Source organism: Prinia subflava, chromosome 5, assembly GCF_021018805.1.
Source record: "Prinia subflava isolate CZ2003 ecotype Zambia chromosome 5, Cam_Psub_1.2, whole genome shotgun sequence".
Lineage (NCBI taxonomy): Eukaryota > Metazoa > Chordata > Aves > Passeriformes > Cisticolidae > Prinia > Prinia subflava.
In genome coordinates, this window is record NC_086251.1 from 24,849,617 (window position 1) to 24,870,738 (window position 21,122).

The 21,122-nt window shown below is 40.6% G+C and overlaps 1 protein-coding gene across 3 annotated transcripts in view; it reads left to right on the top strand.

Moving 5' to 3' along the window:
• The window catches only part of AMBRA1 (autophagy and beclin 1 regulator 1), a 127,369-nt gene that overhangs the window by 74,689 nt on the left and 31,558 nt on the right, over nt 1-21,122 (top strand). For all 3 annotated transcript variants that reach the window (XM_063398468.1, XM_063398469.1, XM_063398470.1), the window contains 3 exons: nt 1,192-1,302; nt 10,141-10,329; nt 10,777-10,931. In XM_063398468.1, coding sequence (XP_063254538.1) covers nt 1,192-1,302; nt 10,141-10,329; nt 10,777-10,931 — 455 coding nt within the window. The remainder of the gene's footprint in view (nt 1-1,191; nt 1,303-10,140; nt 10,330-10,776; nt 10,932-21,122) is intronic.

Here is a 21,122-nt window from a genome sequence, read left to right on the forward strand (position 1 = left end):
TTCCTCCACACCGGTTTAACTTACTAGCAGTTAGCAAGCTCTTAACCCTGCACAGGTGTCTGACAGAGTTGTCAAAGTGATGTCTCTTCTATTATTGCTGCTGTGGCAGCAAAGTCCTGAGCCAGCCCTTCTGGGAGACTGAAGGCACTGACTTGGCTGTGTACTTCCCACTGGAGACAGTGCAGAGATGCTGAAATCCAGACTGCATAGACACTGGAGACTTTGCTTTTAGTCATTTGTTCTTGGGAGTGATCTTGCTTTGCTCTCTCTTTTCAAATTCTCTTAAGCTGAAATTCTCTCGTTGCCAGGATGTGTGTGTAATACGTGGGCTGCCTGTCCATGAAGGCCTTAAAGACTGCAAATAGCATGAGATTTTTGACTGTAGTACTACTATGGATGAAGTGTCTCTTGTCTCCATCTCCTTGGGAATCCCATTTAATGCGTCTCAGCTTTCTCAACTGTGTGTTGACTTGAGTAACCAGTGGCTGTTCCTTTGCGCTGGGAAAAACAGTTTCTTTGTGGTAGTTTCTGGTGAGTTGTGCTTAGCCTTCTCATTTTGGACTGCTGCCCAAATCCTTGGGCAGTTAGCAGGGGTCATGGTGTTTGCCTAGTCAGTGCAGCCCTTGCCTGCTGTAGGCTGGGCCACACAAAGCAGCAAAGGGCCAGCTCCTAGATCTTCCAGGCCAGTATTTTGTTACAGCTCTTACTGTGGACAAATACTGTAAGCAACCTGTATCTTTTGAGTGAAGTAGGAGCAGTGATTATATCCACAAATGTGTGTAATTTGCCAGGGCAATGCTTTTTCTCAGTTTGTATTCTGATCTGCCTTCTTAGCTGTACTAGACAATTTTGGGTCTGTGAAAATACAGCTTCACTCCTGTTGATAAGTAGAATGCATTCGCACCAAATGAGTTGATTAGGATTTCTACCTTGTGTTTCTGGGTAAGTCTTATCTCTTATCAACTTTATTTTCTTTCAGAAATGTGTTGCAGGGAGATGCTTTCCTGTTAATTTCCTGTGCTCTGTGGCTTATTGAGGACGTGCTGCCAATTCTGTAAATAAGATTTCTTTAAGAATCTAGAGTTTTGAGTATTGGATTTTGAAAGGTTTTCTATGGTTTTGTCTCCCCAGCTTATTTTCTGGTTATTCTTGTAGAGGTTAAATTGGTAATTATTTCCCCCCTTTCTATAGGTGCTGTGATTGGGGATGGACAGTCAGCCGTGGCCAGCAACATTGCCAACACCACCTACCGGCTCCAGTGGTGGGACTTCACTAAGTTTGATCTGCCTGAAATCAGCAATGGTAAGTTGGAAAAGACACCAGTACCTTATTTTAAGTCTCTGCTAACCAGAGCTAAGGTAAGCTCTAAGATCTTTCAAAGGCAGCTGCATGTTGCAGGTCTTGTTGGTCATGTTGCATTGGGAACTGTAAAATGCTTAACCTTTTGAGGAAGTTGACTAAAAGCTTGTAGAGCTGTTCCCACTCTACCTACATTGTGCATTCTTGCAATCAGCAAATCCACGTGTAAATAAGGCTTGTTTTTTGTGAGCCTTTTCATGGGCATACACCAACCATTCTCTTAAAATTCTGTATTCAGTGTCTTCATTCTCTTACTAGCAAGTTTCTAAAGATATATTGTCTTTATACCTTTAAATTAGAACCTGCTAATGAGCTGTGTCTGATTTCTCTAAGTTGTTGACATTACTGTGTGTTAAAGTGCTGCAGTACATTTTGGGAATCAGGACTGTAGTCTGTTGCTTACCATAGTTTTGTGAGCCCAGGGAAGTAGATACTCCTTCTAGTCACTTGCAAAAACAGTGATTCGTCCTGTTTCTCAGGCAAAAGCTATTTCCTAATCAGGAATCTGAGCAATACTGCTGATTTCATTTATTTTCTCTTTCATTTTGTGAAAATTGTACCATAGTTTCATATGTATTCTGTGCCATAAGCTAGCCCTCATGTTGGAAAAGACTTCCTTATGCAGGCACAAGCATGTTTGATACTTGCGGTCAGCTGATCAAAGAATGACATTTTCAGGGCTAAAACCAATTTGACTAGAAAGACTATTTTTAACCCAGAGTGCTATCCTGATATAGCTTGTTGCACAGCTGCAGAAATGTTTGTGGCAGCCTGGGATGAAGATAGGAGGTAGATACTCATCAATGTTTCTATGTGCTAGTGATTTTTAGCTTAGACCATCTCTGTGCATATGTGAAAATCACTGCTTGATTTCTCAGCAAGAGCAGATTGAGTTCTACTTTAAGGGACTGACTTTTTTTAGGGAGAACAGGGATTCTGTTTTCAGAGAGAGTTGTGCTTTCACAGGTAGTCACTAAAATGAATCGAGAACAACTCTCACAGTCTCAGCTCCGTGTGTTCTGCATTTCCAGAAATTGTATATCTGTAGGGTAATGTCCTGCTACCTAAAGAACCCACAAAAGGAGAATGTATGGTGACACTGCAGTAGGAGAAATACGGAGAATCAAAATCACAGAATCAAAGAATAATTTTGTCTGGAATGGAGTTTTAAACATTATCTTGTTCACCTTCCCTTCTATGAACAGAAACTTCTTTTATTAGATCAGGTTGCTCAAAGCTCCATCCAGCCTGGCTATCATGGTTTAGCCCCATGCAGCCACTTGCTCACTTCCTTCCTGCCCCCTCAGGATAGGGAGGACAAGCAGAAAAAGGTAAAACTCAAGGGTTGAAATAAAAACAGTTCAATAATTGAAATAAAGTTAATAATAACAACAGCAATAATAGCAATGAGAGGAGGAGTTGAGGAGGGGTGAGAGGAGAGGGAGTGGAAGTGGGGCAGGGAATAAAACCCAAGAAACACAAGTGATGCACAACTGACCACCCACTGACCAGTGCCCATCCCATTCCCAAACAGCGATCGGCCCCTTCCGGCAAACTCCCCCAGTTTATACACTGGGCATGGTGTCCTGTGATGTGGAAGATCCCTTTGAGCAGTTTGGATCACCCATCCTGACCATACTCCCTCCCAGCTTCTTGTAAGGATTGGTGCTCAAGGCAAAGCTTTGCCACATGGTGGCAATACTTTTGAGGTCCTGCCAGACTGTAGAACAGAATAAAGATGACATCAGAGGGGAAAGCAACTTAGGTTCTTTGGGACTTCTCTGTGAGTTGTAGAGTGGTTGAAGAGTGCTTCAGCTGCTCATAGCTTATTTCTTGCCTCATCTGGCTGCTGAGAAGGCTGTTAATTAAAAAAAAAAATCCAACAAAACAACATAAGATGTTTGTTTATAATTTGTGAAATCCCATAGAAATTAAGAACCATCTGCTACTCAATACATCAGTGTTTCAATCTTCTCCCTTTCACCTACCAGGATGCTTTTATTCTGAAAAAGCTTCCAATTAGCTGGAAATTGGGTATGGTTTCTGTTGTCATTATGCCTTCTTGTGGGCCACATTCCATCTACAAGTCCATCCCCAGCCCTTCCAACTCCCCATGCTGTACTTCATAGTATTTGGCTTGTCCATTCTGTCTGATTACCATTTGGAAATGTTAATTTTTGCTCTTCTTCTCCAATCCTGGCATTTCTAGTCTGTTAAGCTTATTTCCTTCTGCCAAGGTGTAGTAGGGATGTATGAAGATCTAGCAGCTGTGCTTATGCTAAACCAGATATTTGCCAAGCTTGCCTAGGCACAGAACAAAGGCAAGCTGCAAATTGGCCAAGGCACACGACTTAGAGATAGTAGAGCGTGGTGCTGAGAACATCAGTGTTGTGGCTTCAATCCCCATATGGGCCATTCACTTAAGAGTTGGGCTTGATGATCCTTGTGGGTCCCTTCCAACTCAGAATGTTCGTGATTCTCATATTCTCAAATGAGTAACAGTGGAGTGGTGGGTTGGATGAGTGTTTTGTGATTCTTCATGATATTGGAAATAAACTAGTTTCCCAGTAAAGCATGTGACCTTAGTAGCTCCTCTTTTTCCTCCCATTGTTTCCTGTAAATCAGAAGTGGTCTTCTGAGATAATCTGCTTACACAGAGGGGGCTATTGTACCTCCTGGGACTGGCTTAAGCCACAAGTAGTTTGGGAATTCAGGCAGATGAAACGATGCAGCTGAAGTTTGGGAGTGCCTGCCAGCTCCTCTCTCCATCAAAGCAGTGACTCTGGGGCCAGTCTCCATCTCTGAGCAGCTCTTCTTCCTGTAACTATTAAACAAAGAAAAGATAGCTTGGAAGTAGGATGTTTTCCACTGAAGCGGATGCATCCGAGTAAGTGACAGCAGCGTGATTAGTGCAGCCCTGTGATCTCAGTGTCTGGGCCCCAGCATCCTTGGAAGCCTTGGGCTCAGGATGTGGCTCTGCAGCAACAACCTCACTGCCAGCACGAGCACACAAAAGCGGATCCTGGCAGTCCTGGGAAAATGGCTGTGCAGGGACTGGTGGAATTTTAGCCCTGTCTTTCTCTGTTAATTGCAAAATGGAAAAAGATAGCTTCAGATTTCTTCTCTCCTTTTGCCAGTTTTGCTTTTAATAGCTCTGAAATAAACATGACCCGGTCTTATATTGAAATTGTCAGTCATATCAGCATAGGGGCGGAGAATTTATTTGACAGCAGAGACAATGCTATTTCTGCATTTATTTAATATTCTTCTAGTGAGTGTTGCATATCCTTAAAATTCCTGCAACCAAGTACTGAAAACAGTGTAGAATATAGGCTTTTCACAGTAAAATATTTGAACTTTCTCTCTTGTTTATATTTTTAATGTAGTTTCTCTCATGCTACTCATTGCTCATAATTTCAGTTTCTTGCCAGTTTCTAGTGTTGAACTGGTCTTGTTTAGGAATCAGGAATTTGTCCTGTTCTAACACTCTTTGGGTCTTGAGGAAGGTGATTTGATCAATACTTACTGTTCCACAGTGGAATGCAGGGTAACTTAGTAGAAGAAAAAAAAATAATACTAAACAAATTTTTAAATGGGAGCAACTGCTACGAGAGTGCCACCTCTAAGGGTGCCTAGGAGCGGATGGTGAGTCCAGCACAATTTTCCTTTGGCGAACAGTACTATTGCTGCTGGCATTCCCCAGCTTCAAGCATAATTAATGTTGTAGGTGTAAGCACTCCAAGTTGGCACAACAGCTTGATTAATTTGTTCTCTGATGTTTCTTTTGATCTGTTCTGTCAGTTCTGTGGTTGCATTAATGACAAAAAAAAAACCACAGGAGATGAAAGGGCAGTCTTCTTGCAAGTAGTTTTCCAAAAATAGCAATAATTTTTCCCCTAAAATCTTCTTTATTGGCTTCATCTTCATAGATGAGGCCTCAGGCTCAAAGAAATCAAATAGCCTCTTTGTCAAATGCATGGGTATGTTTACCTTTCTCATCGCTTGAGAACCTTGTAAATGCTGTCCTTAACACGAAACCATGCTGAGATTTCCACCTGTCACATTTAGATTTTTTTCTGATTGCACAGTAGGCTCTCTTGGTTCTAGATTTAGGTGCTACCTGAGTCCTCATCATTATTAAATGAGGGCAAAGCAGAGAATCATAATGCCAGTGTGAATCAGGTAATGAAAGACTGAAATAAATAACTCTTTCCTGTTAAGCACACTTTGCATCTGTAATGTTTTATGTTCCCAGCACACATCAAGGTGAGAAGATAGCTCCGTTTTGGCAGGAGGGCTCACATGTTATGTTTTGCCAAGCAACATTTGACATACGCAACAAAATTTAAAAACAAGATGATACCCATTCATACTGGTCATCAAAAACCTCTGTGCTGGAAAAAGAGCAGGTGTAGGGGGGAATCCTGTAGATAGAAAATGAGTGAACATGTGCCATATGACCGACTCCGGGTGACTGGTGATCCAAACCCAGCATTGTTCTAAAAAGACATATTATAAATCCTAGATGACGAAGAGGATTAGAGACCTGGAAATGAAAATAATAGCCATGGAACTGTGAGGATATGTACAAAACATGGCAATATCCCCAAATCTGTAAATGGTACAGAAAAGATACAATCATTTCTTACCTTGCAAAAATAAAACTTTGGGATTTTCTCTTGGGAATGTCCAATTTTGCGTTGGATTAAAAAACAAACTTCAAAACCTGAGAAGAGACATGGATTCTATAGACTGTGATTTTTCGGTAGTTACAGCAAAATGAGTATCTGTCCTCTCTAAACCTTCTTGTACCTCTTTGAAAAAAGCAGGAGTTCATTAGTACAGAATGGTCCCTGGGCTAAATAGGGACTGTTTAGGATCTGTCCCTGGACCTGCTGGAGGAAGTCCACAGGAGGACCATGAAGATGATCAGAGGGAAGGAGACCCTCTGCTATGAAGACAGGCTGAGAGAGCTGGTTTTCTTTAACCTGGAGAGGAGCAGGCTCCAGGCAGCCTTTCAGTACTTAAATGGACCTTAGGAAAAAAGGTGGAGAGAGACTCTTTGCTTGGCCAGATAGTAATAGGACAAAGGAGAATGATTTTAACTAAAAGAGAGGAGATTTAGGTTGGATATTAGGAGAAAATTCTTGCTTGGAGGGTTGAAACAAGTTGCCCAGAGAAGCTATGGGTGCCCCATCCTGGAAATGTTCAAGGCCATGTGTGATGGGGCCCTGAGCAACCTGATCTGGTCAAACGTGGCCCTTCCCATGGCAGCAGGGTTGAAATTATGTGATCTTAAAGGCCCCTTCCAACTCAAACTATCCTGTGATAAAATGACATGTGCTCTGAGGAATCAAGTCTATGATCTTGTGACTTCTAATATTGAACATCAAATGGCAGTAATTAAGAATATTGAGAAGCCATGGCTATCTCATGGAAACTGCAGCCAGATCCCAGAGGTGCAGGACAAACTTCCATATCTTGCAGAATAGGAATAAGAGAGAACAATTCTTACACCCCTCAGAAATGGACTGGACTATATCTTTTTTTTCAATAATCAAGGTTTTTTTGCATGGTTGGTGGTGGGGGTTTCATAGTTGTATCCCTAGCAAATGCTCTGCATGTGTGCTTTTATTAGCTCTGTTTGTTGTCTTCTTGCTTGGCTCTCTTTTAAGTAAAGTCTTGTGGCTGTGAGAGTCCAATACTCACCTTTTTAGTGTGTTCCCATTCCCTCATTTTTTTCTCCCCATTTTTTTAGATCACTGTTGATAAGAGTACCACTACAAAGGAATTGATGAGAAAGGACCCTTTATCCAAATAAACTAACTCCCTGCTGCCTTAGGCAAGCATACACTGTAGTTCCTAATATTCTGTCTTCCAATTGGTTAAATTCTTGCTCCTTTCATGTCTGTTGAAAAGGCTCTTTTAGAATCTTGCTATTTTTGTTGAAACCTTTTCATCTCCAAGCTCAATGCTTCTTTTACCCACTTACCCCTGGGTAGTGGTCAGTTTTCAACATTATTTGTAGAAAGCCGATGTTTTTATGGCACTTACTTTCTGTAGGTTTTGAAAACACAGTGATAGTATACAATTCCACTTCTTCCTTCCCACTTTTTGGGGGAGGGCTGGTGTTGGTGTTTTTTGTTTGTTTGAACATAGAATTCATGTTTCATTTTCCCCAGTCATCTTCTTTGCTGGACATGTTATCATTTAGGGTTTAATCTCTGTTGAACATGGCTGGCCCAAACTGTGCCCGGGGGTCCTGCATGTGTTCACAGCACAAGGCTGTGTATCATCACTGATATTTCTGCTGGAATTGTCCTCCCTAGTGCAACTTAGGATTGCTGTCACTTTCACTGTTACACTGGATGATGGCTCAGTTTTTGCTATGCTAACCACAGTTGATTCTCTCCTATTTTCAAGTTCCTGGGTGAAGCAGAAGTTTACAAATGTCAACACAACCTAGAATTCTTTCATTTCCCTTCTTTATGTCTCTGTGTACTTCAGTTCACTGTGTGGTCTCGTCATGCTCTGTTAATGAAATTTATCAAGAGGATTCATCGACCAGCTCCACTGTGTTCCTAGCCCATTGATAAAGCTAATAAATAGGACTGGTTTTGGAATGAGTCACCCAGCAGGAATCCTCCCAGTTTGACTGGGATTACAATGGTGCAACCTGTTGTCATGTATCCTTTACCTGCTTCACAGCACATACTGCGGTTCTTGTGTTGGTGCCCATCTTCTCTTGTGGTGACTTAATGAGTATTTAAATAAAGCCTAGATTTTTCTAAAAAGGGCACATTTAAAAATTTTTTTTTAATTAAACAGGGTAGTCTTTAATCTTTATTCTCTTGTCTTTCTGTTCAACCAGCTTCAGACTAAGCACTCAGGAATTTTGTCATCTTTTGAACCACTTGTTCTTTAAGGGCTGTGTGTATTTCATGTACTTGTATTGCAGCCTTGATAGTGACTACAGTTGTTTACCTTTTTCTGTTCAGCACCTTTCTGTTTATACTAGGCTGAAAATTACTGTTTTTAGCAGCTTCGAGACTGAAAATTGGTGGAACAAATTTAGGGTACAGGTGTAGGTGGTTTGGTAGAGAATGTAATTACATAGTCCACTTTTAATCCTCTTCTTCTTTTTCATCAGAGTTTCCTAAATGGAACAGTAGATAGAAGTTGATACTCAGCCACAGAGGAAAGCAGTTCCCAGGAGAAATGTCTTTGAGACCAGAAGAATTAAAGATGAGGTTCAGTGAATGCTTTAAATCAGCAATGCTGTAAGAAGGGCAGTCCTGTCTGCTTTCCTCCTGTGACTACTTTTTGTGCTGCTGCAAGCATCTATGCAGCCATGGGGTGTACTGGGTTGGCAAACTGTTCTGGCTAAAAAATGACCCAGACAGCAATCAGTAATTTCTCATAGCAGTTCCCTGATGCAGCTTTTTTCTACACAGGTGTTGGAAACAAAGGGTAGGATTTGTCAAAGTATTGAGTTATAGGCTTAATTTGATTTACAAGTTTGGACTTTCAGAAATATGCTCAAAGCATTCTTGGTACTGTTACTTGTTAAACTAATAACGAATCTAGACTAAGAAGTGCCTTCATAAACTTGCTTGCAGTTGTAGCTGAACATAGTAAGGCCAATTCTGGGCTAGGCGTAGTCTGATGGTTTAGAAGATAATTTCTGGACCATAGAAATGGGCAGTGTTCTGCATTGTTGATTTCTACAGGTGCTGTAGCTTCAAACATCTGAGATGACATGTCCCATCTTGTAGCACGCAAACTTTCTATATTGCAAACATGGGCTTTATTTGTGTTTTTTTTTAATATCTCTATACTCTTGGGTTTGAAAATACTAGAACCTGAAACTTCCCCATCCCAAAAATAGTGTATGCAGGTTCAGCTTCAAACCTCCTGAAGAACTGAAGCACATTTAGATTAGGCTGGTAGAAGGGACATCACTCCAGCCATGTCTTAACAAGGTGCCACTGAACTGTTGGTGTAGATGGTGCTTAGCGACCTTGAAATGTCATTGTACTAGAGCTTGTAGTCTTCATATGCAAGGTACAAAGGAGGTACTTGGATGAGGTCACCCAGCAACTTAGCAGCAGGGATTAAAATAAAACTATAGTTTTATGGATTGCTGCTCACTAGTCTGCTGAACAGTTACTTCACTGATACGCATGAGTGTCTCAAACACTGGAGCAATTAAATGGAGGACTGGCTGGAGAAGTCTCTGCCCTTTCTCACTGACCATATCCAAGATGAGTGTAGAAATCAGCTGTCAGAAATGAATGTCTGTATCTGCAGGGAGGAGTTTTTCACTCATCTCCTGTTTATTGGAGATGAGGAGAGCGGGAACCAGGCACTCCACGAGAGAAGCGGAAATGAATTAAGGTGTACTGTTTCTAATGAGAATGCTGCTGGAGTTTGTCAGTGTCATGATTTGAGACTTGTTTAAACTGTGCTGTCCTTTGCAAAGGATGCTGTTATGCTTAACGAAGGGAGGGGTTTGATAAAGTGCAATTGCTACTATTTCTTGGCCGAAGGCTTCAGGAGGTGAGTAAATTTAATTTCCTGGGCTCGGTGCAGTGCTTATCTCCGTTTCAGAGCAAGTTATACATTAATCAGGGTATTAACATTTCATAAACTTTCGAAGGAAGCTAAATGTCTTGAGTGCCTTTTGCATGTACTGTCCGTTGCCCAACATTAAGTTTCAATCTTACTTTAAATTCTGTTCAACCTTAGTACTTTAATGACTATTCATTTCTTTCTTTGCAGCCTCTGTGAATGTGCTTGTCCAAAACTGCAAGATTTACAACGATGCTAGCTGTGATATCTCTGCCGATGGGCAGCTGCTGGCAGCCTTCATTCCCAGCAGTCAGAGAGGCTTCCCTGATGAAGGAATACTGGCTGTATATTCTCTGGCACCCCACAACTTGGGCGAGATGCTTTACACAAAGCGATTTGGTAAGCATATGACAAGAAGTCAGGGTGGGTGAGTGTGTGAGAACCTCAGAACTTCAGCCTTCAGTAAGAAATGCAATAGCCTGCACATCAGTAATTGTAGCAACAGGAAACATTTGATTGACCATCTAGCCAGCCACAGACACAGTATTGCTGGGGAGAGGCTTGTAATGGGGTCTGGACAAGTAAGGTGCTGGTATGGGGGAGCTGCTAAAGAGTAGTTTTTATTTCTTAAAGGACTTCTTGTCTTAGAGACAGAACACCTGCAGCAAGGAAATGTCTTACAAAATTTGTAACTTGTCCAGGTCTCCTTATTCTCTACTCCTTATAAGAATGAGATTAGTATGGCATACATTATGGGAATGCTGGAAGGGAATGAAAAAGCTGTGAGGATGAAACATGGGGCAGGATGTCAACCCACGAGAGAAATAACCCTTTTTCTCTTCATAGGACCTAATGCAATTTCTGTGAGCCTGTCTCCAATGGGCAGGTATGTTATGGTGGGACTGGCTTCCCGACGTATCCTGTTGCACCCCACTACAGAACACATGGTTGCTCAAGTTTTCAGGCTGCAACAGCCCCATGGTGGAGAAACCTCTATGAGGGTGAGTATATGTGTATTCTGCTTCTGTGTGTTTGGTTCCAGCCTCATAGTTAGTTGCTAGGTTATGCTAACAAAGAGGTAGCGTGCTCCAGAGCCACTGAGTAATAAACATGTGAAGGAATTTGTTGCAGAGGTATGCAAATGTGGCAGGAGAATGTAAATACAACAGAAGTGTGAAACTTGTCTCTTGTTTCGAGGATGATGACAGACAAATACGGTCCATGTTGTGGAATACATTCCAAGGGCTAGACTTCATTCAGAGTACCTAGTAGGTGTCCTGTATTTTTTCGAGTGATATGCATCTTGCTTGTGGTACTGCAGTTGGCTTTGCTGAGGCAGCATAGCAGCTGAGTCTTTAGGACCATTTCCTATCATTCCTAAAAGCAACCTCTGGGACAGCAGCCACTGGAAGTTTCAGGAAGGATAGGAGCCAAGCTTCATAACCTACCTGCAAACTGAAGTTGACCATGCTTTTCTCCAAGAGGCTTTGTTGGCTATTTATTAGTTAATACTTAATGTATATGTAAGCATATTTTGGCAATGGAATCATCTTTATGTTCTTCTGCTTTGTGGGAAGGCTGAACCATGATCCACTCTGGCTCAGTACCTGAGGAAAAACCCTCATCTTTTCACTAACTGGCAGAGTTGAGAACGTGTGTGTCTTGCTTTCTTAATGAGTGAAGCACAACAGCTGTTCAGTGATAGTTCTAGGTAGTAAAAGCCACATCCAGTTCATAATGCACAAAGAGAGTTAAGGAGTCAGAACTAAATAATTTCTAAAGCTGAAATTTGGGTTGGATTCAAGTTCTAGACCATGTATCCAGGTGACTTGTTTTAGGAGATGAAAAATGTGTCTTCAAACTTTTTCACTTTAAGGGATAACTTTACTGTAGTAGAACTCATTCCGTGAGAAGTCTTTTGTTCCTGTCTTTTTTTTTTCTAAATTATTTTTCTTTTTTTTTTAAAGGTCTCTCTAATTGTTATTACTTTTGGCTATACACCATTTTCCCAATGTACAAGGATTGCAGTGAGGCATTTGTCTAGCGACCTGACACTGGGGAGGGACTTGTCACTGGGAGAAAGTCTTTTATTCACCTTTGGATACTGTAGTTGCTCTTGACAGTTCATGATTCAGAGAGGGTTGCTTTATCAGCTGATGTAAAACTCTTGTTTATTGTCATTATCTGCTCCATATTATAAGGCAGGGGAAGATAAATGATGAAGGTATTCTTGGGTGCACCAGTAGCACTTTTTCAGACCTGGATCTGAGCTACCATTCTGGTACAAGCCTCTCAAAGTAAGGGACAGAAATTAAAATCTATTTATGAAAAAAAGTACTATTTGCTTTACAACTACAGTTGGTAAAAGCTGTGTGGATATAACATCACAAAGTAGATGGATTCAGCATCCTATTAGATCCTTCTAAAAATCTAGTTTGCCCTGGTACTGTTTTTTTCAGCTATTTTAAGATCCTAGTGAAATGCTTTATTTTTTTCTGCCAGAAACCAGAGTAGCCCTCCCCACGGTCTTTTTATCATATCATAAGTTAAGACAGAGAAGCCCTATTAGCAAAAATCACATCTTCCTCTCAGCTGTCCTTTACATTTGCTCTAAACTCCAGTTGCTATGGCTTCTAGCCCTTACTTTTGGAGACATTTTTCTGTAGCCAGCTAGATCAGCAAGCTCACTGTCTAAATGTTTCATTTATATTTCTTCATCTCCATGTCTTCAAGTGCTTGTACTCCTGCTCTTAGTCACCATTTAGTGAAGTAATGCTTTGTATTCTTTAATCTTCTCGTGTAATTTAATCTTCCAGCTTTCATTTTTTTTCCTCTCTTGAATTCTCTCTTTTTTTTTTTCTTTATTTTTTTTCCCTGTCGTTCTGGGATGTGTTTAACTGTACATAATGTGATAAGCACAGTTTTACCAGAAGCCCACAGAGGGTAGGTTTTTTTCTATTTCTTTTGGAAAACAGCCTTTACTTATGCAGTCAGAAACCATCAAGGGGGAGTTCAGGTTTCAGGGGGGGTTGCTGTTTTGGTGCATTGAAAATTTTGTACAATTTTTTCCCACTCTTGCTTTTCAGACTTGCTCCACATCACTGCACTTCTGTCTTTCTCATCTGCTGTAGTTTTGGATTTTTTTTTTCTCCAGATGGAGTGCATGTATTCTAAAGGTTGCTTTTTTCATCTCTCTTGCACATGTATTTATAGCTTCCAAAAACCTTTTCCCCATCTTTTAAAATCCATCCAGTCTAGCAGGATTTGCTAACTATATTGCTGTTTTCCCCTTTTCCAAATCATGTTTAAAGATGTTAAAAATGTCTTGTTTGTCACTGCTTTGGACTTGAAGTTTTATGCGGGTGTGACAGGGTCACAGCTAGATCAGTTTGAATTAATTTGGTTAAAGAACCTTCCTGTTGAGTGATGTTGAGTATTATTTCAACATTTTGCTGTGCTGCTGGTTGTCTTTGTGCAATCCACAGGATCAAGCTTAGAAAGCATACAGCTATTAATTTCATTAATTAATTAAATGAATTAATTAAATATTACTCCTCCATCTAGTTGTAAAAATTAGTGCATCCATCACAGGTATTTCTTCTGCCTTGAGTTTTGCAATAAGACTGCTTCATAAGTTTGTAATATTTTTCAAGACATGCAAAATGAAAATAGAGTTTTAAGTAGGAAACTTTATCATATTCTTAGCACACTGTCCTTATAGTGGCTGACATATTCATATTCAGTTGAGTAAAATCTGTTTATAGCTTGGCCAGCATGCAGCACAAAAAGGTTTAGGAAACCTAGTGAAACTGTATTCTTTAATAACTAATTTAATGTGCACCTTAGAGAGAATCAGAAAGCATTTTTGTTGCCTCTCTGCCAACAGCTTGTAATACAAAGCACTTGTTACTCAAACTCTTAATTAAAAATGAGTCAGAGCCATGTTTGAAGCAATATTTTGTGGATATTTTAATTATACCCTACTCCAAAACTCCCGAAAGAAATGCTACATTACATTCTTTGAGAATTCTTGTAAGTTGTTTGACAGTTCTTCCTGCCTCCCTTATGGCTTTGGATTTGTAGTCAGTGAACTGAAAGAGTAGGGCTTGGCAACATGGCCTCTAAGCCACTGCTGACCAGTGCAGTACAGGGATTATTTCTGATGCAAATTAACCCCTCTTTCACATCCTGAACTAGCAGTCAGTGGAATGAAGATTTCTGTTGCTTGGAGAGTTTCTTCTATCTTGTATCTGATGCAATTATATAATTTTGTTACATGAAACTTTAATACATTCAACTGCACTAGAAATCCGCTGGCCATTGATGTCATTTTCTGAGAACTACATCACTTTTGGATTGTACTAAGGAGCACCTTGGTTATACAAGTGTACATTGTATACATCTTGCTGCTAATATTTCAGAGAGATTGGGTAGAGTTCACAACAGGTCAGGGCTGTCATGATTTGACAGCCAAGAATTTCGTTCAGAAATAAAGTCATGAATTGTCATCAAATGTGGTAGTTGTGAGCTAGAGGTTCATGATTTTTCTGTTCACGCCGTTCAGATTGGCCTGATTAGCATTTCACATGGAAACCTGGCTCTGCTAAAGAACAATTTTTAAATTTCAGTCTGAAAAACAAAAGCTCTCTAGTAGTGTTGACTTTTAACAGGAGGGGTATGCATGAACATCAAATGTTTGTTGCTTGTGTTCTTGGGGGTTTTTTTTGCAAATCTCTGAAATGTATCTGTAGCTGGAGAGTACAGGGAAGGAATTGCTTTTAGCAGATAAGATTGCTTTTAGCTTGGGGGTGGTACAGATAGCAGTGATGCTGGGAGTTCTCTGCAATTTGAGTTTCAGAGAGAGAAAGCTTGGAGACAGGACTCCAAATGTGGAGTAAGGATAGGTTTAGTAGCCTGTTTTGAAAACATAGGTGGAGTTTGTCTCTAAATAAAGTGTGTCTGTTTTCAAGCTGTTCGGTGTAGGGTGATTTTTGAATTCCACGTGCTTCCAAGCATATTTGGATGTTAAAGGACTTAGAAGAACACCAAATTAGAATCTTGTTTGGAACTGAAGGTCCTTAGAAACATGGGAAGAGTAAGGATCATATTGCCCTGGATCTGATAGCAGTGGGTACTAGTGAGAAAGGCAGCCAGAAGGTAGTTTTATTTCTAGCATTCAGAAATGCTAATGCCCTTGCAATGTTTAATGTTTTTCATTCTATCCAGAGGAAGATAACTTGGAAATGTCAGCAAAACATGATTACTGGAATCCAAATAAAATAAAACCTTGAAAGTAACTTTTAAGTTGAGGATACAAAAAGTGAGGTAGATGATAGAAAGATTTGATTGACATGAAGCTGAAGAGCAAATCATACAATTTGTGGGGATAAAGTGACTTAACCAATCCCCATCTCAAGTGCTGCACTTGCTTTGAATGTGGAAAAGAAATCAGGCTGTGGAGATCCAGAGTTAGTTCTTGACAAGACTGCTGCTCTTTGGGAAACATTCCTATTAAGCGGTCAGTCAATAGCCTGGATGGAACAGAGTATGTGTATGTTTCCATTGTAAACAGTTGGAGAATTCCAAATACCACAGGAAGGGCCTGAAACAGAAAGACTTGCAGAGTTTTAGCACAAAGCCAAGGTTTTTTTGTTCTAGCATATTAACTCTTAGTGAGTACAATGCACAGAATAATGTGAAAAGATGCACAGTTTTCCTTGAGTGCAGTTGCATTCTGAGCTTCATGCAAGTGTCAGTAGAATGTATCCACTGTGTCTGCAAAGGTCACTCACTGACTCTCTGGGTGAGCTACGCAAGCTCCTGCAGCCATAAGCAACCAAGCTTTAAGCCTGAAAGCAAATACCCTGCACATCTGCTTCACTGGGGCACAAGTTAGTTTTATCAGCATCCTTGGTAATGTGAAAACAAAACTGGTTAGGAGAATATGAGGAGATGGCTTACTGCAATACATGACCTCCAGTGAAAGAGTTCATGTGAACTAACATATTTCTGAGAACAAGAATAGTGTTTAAGAAAGTACTAGCCTCTTGCTGTGTTGTGGAAGAATGTGTTGGTGTGGTCCCTTGGGTTTTCTTTTAAGAAACCTTTGACATCTTCAGGTCAACAGGGTGATCTTCTGACAACTCCAAGAAGAACTGCAAACAATATGTTCAATTACTGCCCAAAGAAATTTTTCACTCTTGGCAGATGTCAAACCACATAGACGTTTTTTAGGCTTTCAAAAGGCCATGCAAAGTCACAGACTGCAGGCACTTGTTGATGCTAGAAAGAGGACATGGAAACAGAACCCTTTTTTGACTGAAATGGGAAATCCCTCTTTTTAATACAGTGGAGCATAATTGTCTGGCTGAGACCGAGTAGTTTATATACTCTATGTACTGGCAGATTCTATCAGATATCTTTAGGAAAACGGATCATATCCAAAACCCCTGTTGGTAAAGACTGCTTATGTAGGGTGCTGTAAAAAAGAGCTGTATTCAACATCACTGGAAAATGCAGCACAACCTTGGGGGTGCCGATGACATGAAGATTTGCACAGATGTGCACATTTGAGCATGGATGCAGAAATATGCAGGAACAGTATGTTGTAAGAGTTAGTTATATTGCAGTCTTGAGCTTTTCAGGTGTGTCTTCTTGACGTCTGCTAAGACAGAACTTTAAGGAAACTTGTTAGAACCCTTCATAAAATATTATGTTAATATCTCATGTTATAGTTAAACATGGGAGCAATGTCTGCTTCAGCAAACTGGTGTGAAGAAAAGGCAAATGACATCTCTTCAGGATGTTTTTACTTCATGGGATGTGAAACTGAGAGCCAAAACATTTTGTTTAATATGAGGTCCAGTATTTGGAATACAGAGCTTTTGCAGTTCAGATAAGGCCTTGAGCCTGTTTGCCCCACAGGAGCTACTGTTAGCTTTGGTTCAGTTTGGTACATAGTTTTAACTAGGTTTAAGAAATTAAACGCGAACATGGTTCCACATCTGAGGTTGTTTATGTGCAGTCATCTTGCCCAAGTCATTCAGGGGAAGGGAGCCAAAGTGAATTATTACCAATTTGTATTGAACTGGGCACGGGCTGAGAAGAAATGCTGTTTGCTATTCCATAAAAACTTTTTTCACTATTTCTTCCTACCATCTTCCTTGAATTAAATTTGAACCAACTCTTTCCTCCAGTATTTATTCCTTCCAGACATGTAGGCAGCTGGATGACAGCCTCTTTTCACCTAGATGAAGATGCATGTAGCTCTTTCATCAACATATTGTTGACATTTGATCTTGTATGCCATTCTGCTGAGGCTCAGCAGACGGAGAACAGAGTGGAATGGCAGCTGTGCGCAAATCCTTTGCTCTTGTCATTGGATTTTTAACACACTGTAGATGTTGCTGTTACAGTCTCAGCATGACATTTAATGAGGAATTCACAGATACTGGTTTTGGTTTGCAGTCTGAGTTAAGGGCAAAAATGGAAAAGGTTGTCGTTCCTATTGCCAGAGAAATGACCCTATCTCTATTATTTGGATGCAGCATTGAGAGCTGTGGGTGATTTTTGCAGAGAGAGTAGCAGTGGGATACAGTCCTGTTCACACAGTTCAGTTTGCTTGTGCATCTACACTGAATATACATACACGTGTATCTGTCTTCTGTCACTCCAATCCCTTTGGCATTCCTGTTTCTCTCCTTTCATCTTTTCCAACCATGTGCATGTGCAAATGAAAGGATAGTTGTTTTAACAGTTTCTTGCTTACTCAACCCTAGGTTTCAGATCCAGGTTTGGACCAGTTCCCTAAGGGAGGTTTGGAGCTATTACCCTGGTTTTACAGCCTTTGAAAGACAGGTAGTAAAAGAATGAGCCACTTCACTGCAAGTGTGTTATTTTCCTGAGTGAGAGCTTTGTTACCTAAGATGATCCATTTCTTCATAAGACCTTCCCACTAGTTATTTTTAAATGTTGTAGTTGCATGGCAGGCTTGTGAAATAAAATACCAGCTGATAATGCAAAGAACTCATCTAAAGAAGGAAAGGATTAGGTGTGCTTTAATGAGACTTCTCTGAATTTGAAATATCAGCAATAAATTACGTGATCAACCAGGATCAGGAAGAACCAACAATCTTTTACATTTGCAGAAAGGTTCTCAATCCATACAACAGCAATTTCTGGTGCTGACCTGTTTTAGGAATTGGATCAACTATCCACAGTTAAGGTTTCAGTTGTTGCTGAAAGTTAAGGGTTCTCATTTAATTTGCTGTGGCTCAGAAAGCAAAGCTAGGATTTTCTGCATGGAAACAGGTGCAGAAAAAGGCAGAGAGAGGTTTGTTGTATTGGTAAAGACTGAAGAAATATTTTATATATAATCCTGTTGCATCTGAGGAAGATAAATGGAGTTAAAAGAAATTTTATTTGTGCTGAGCACTGGATGATAAAATCCATTTGAGGATAGCACTGACAAATCCAAAAGGATAAGTGCATTATTTTTCACTTCTTCCATTTTAACAGAGAAGATCTATTGGAAAGATGTGTATGTTGGTAGCAGGAATCATCTGTGGGGGAGGGGCTAGGTACCATAGACCAACCTACCTAATAGGGAGAGACTGGGAGCAAGAAAGGAAATCTTTTCCCCATCTCATCTTGAAAAATGGATGCCTTTTTGTTTGTATCTTCATGTAGGCACAGACTCCTTCCAAACAAAGTGGAGGCATGCTGTGTTTCAAAATGCTGGTATACATTGTCATACGAATAAATGTATTGAGCAATCAGTCAGATATCCCAAGGAGTATTTTTTGCTTTGCTTTGCTGTGCTTTGGACAAGCCAGACTTGAATTTTGTTGTAGAAGGTTCTGAAGTTTGTCGTACTGAATTTCATCATATTTTGTGAAATTCATTAATAACACTGTCCTATTTATTAAGGAGATCAGGTTAGAATGTCTTCTTCTTATTATACTTCCGGGCCTTCAAAAAACATGAACTAATTGCATAATACAAGTCAGTGATGCAGGCTTACTGGCAAAGGACACGTTTATTCAGTGGAGTGGTAGATGCTTAATAGAAGCGGTGTCAGAGGTAAGTTAGTTAAGACATTGGCATTATAAAAATGTCAGGTAAGATATTTCAGTGGTAACACGCTATTGGGAGGAGGCAAAAAAAAAGATAATTAATTGATTTAAATGCTCTCTTGACATGGTTCTTGCAATCAAGAAAAATGAAATCAAACTTGCTCTGCTTATGCCTTCATGCTGTCACTGCATCTTATCTGCTGCTCTGGCAGATACAGTTGGAGTTCATCATTTTCTGCATTTGTTTTAATGCTCTTTGAGTAGTTTCAGACTGTATTTGTTTGGCCTTGACAGTAGTTTGGCCTTGCTTGGAGATGTACTTTCAGTGAACTTAATACAGTGTTGTGGATTGGCTGTGATTTTAGGGCTGCATCTGTGACATATTTCAAATATCTTAGAAAGCTAAATGAGGTATGAGGCACCTATGCTGGCCAGGGCCTCTAGTATAGCTGTAGTTGTATTTTCAAAGCTGTGCAGCCTCTAAAGTCACTGTGGTAGTATAACCCATACCCATATGAAGAGCATTTTGTTTACCAATACAAACTTTGCATCTGTGGAGGTGAAAGGTACAATTATTGGCTGCCATTGCAGTTATACTCATCCAGCAGGAATAAATGATCCTTTCTGAAGCTCTTCTGTGACAACCCAGGTCAGAGTAGCTGCAAAACTGTGTATTTTACCAGTCTTCAAAGAGGTTTCTGTAGCGTTTAACGCATCAGATATTTCTTTCCGTGTGTTTTCATTGTCTATCAGCCTTTGGTGACAGTGTCAATTCAGCTGAAAATTAATAATTATGTTTTAGGCTGATGATTTACAAACCCACCTTACCAGCTTCAGGGATGGCAGGATCTCCCCATGTAAAGGAGACAACAGCTGCCCCCCTCCCCAGGCAGTCTTTATCAAGGCTGATCTAATAGCCAAATTACTGCTTAGGCTAAGTAAAGGTAATGGCTTGAAATTTATTGGCATCTCAAAAGCAGATGCATCTAGACAAGAGCAGAAGTGTCTTTATTGAATTAAAAAAGATAAAAAGCAAGAGTTCCTGCTGACTTTTCCTACCTGCTTGTGCCAAAACTTTCTGTCCTCCAGCTTCAAAACATGTTTGTTCTTTCTTGAGTGCCAGAGAGAAGAAAGGTCTCACTTTGCCAAACAAGTAGTGTGCAGCATTCCCCTGCTTTTCATTGCTCTCCTTAGAGGTGGGAAGGCCTTGAGCAAAGAGGTGGCTGAGCAGATGATGCGATGCCTCTGCTCTGGCCAGGCACCGCTTGGATCAGGCGAGTGGTGCAGCACTGTGGCCAACTGGCAGCAGGAGCACAGACCTGGGACAGCCTGCTGCTGCTTTGATGACTGACAGCATCCTGGCGATTGCTTTGTCCAGCTTTCTAGTGTTGCTGCATCCCAGAAATGGGGGAGAAAGGTGGAATTGGAAGGATGTTTTAAAAAGCAGCAGCTTCCCTAGTACAGAACGGGAGGGGAAGGCAGAAGGACTAGCTCAGTAACGAGGACATAGCAGAGACTTTCAACAAAAGGTTTTCTTCCCCCTCCAGGGCAGGTATAAATTAACTGTCTAGCTCTGTGCTTATGTATTATGTCCTGGGCCTGTCAGCTTGACATTGAGAAAGAGATCATTGAGAAAGATTCCTTGAGGCTGTTGATTGTCATGCAGCCTCTCCTGGCACTCTGCCATAAGTAAATACCTAAGTTCATGGCTGTGACAGGTGAGACAGTACTGATGTGACAGCAGTGACAAGTTGGAGGGGAAGCAGCAGCAGTGGGGTTGAGGTGGCCTTTGCACTCCAAATGCAGCTTGTTTGTTGAATAATTTGAGGGCCTATTTTTTCCTTATCTTCATGCCTTATAGCCCTGCTTTCTTTGAGCCATCTTTTCCTATGGCTATGAAGTGATGAAAGGAGCTTTAGAGAGTTCAGTGCGTGATGTACATGCCCACTCTTGTTGAGTGTGGATGGAAAAGGCACACCAAAGAGATAAGTGGTTGCTTCTAGTACAGTTTTTGGAAATAGAAAAGTGCAGACAAAAATTGCTTTACCAAATCTTTCCCCGCACTTCATGATTACAGGAATGTAAAATGGAAGCAACTAACTTGTTTCTTTAGTGAGT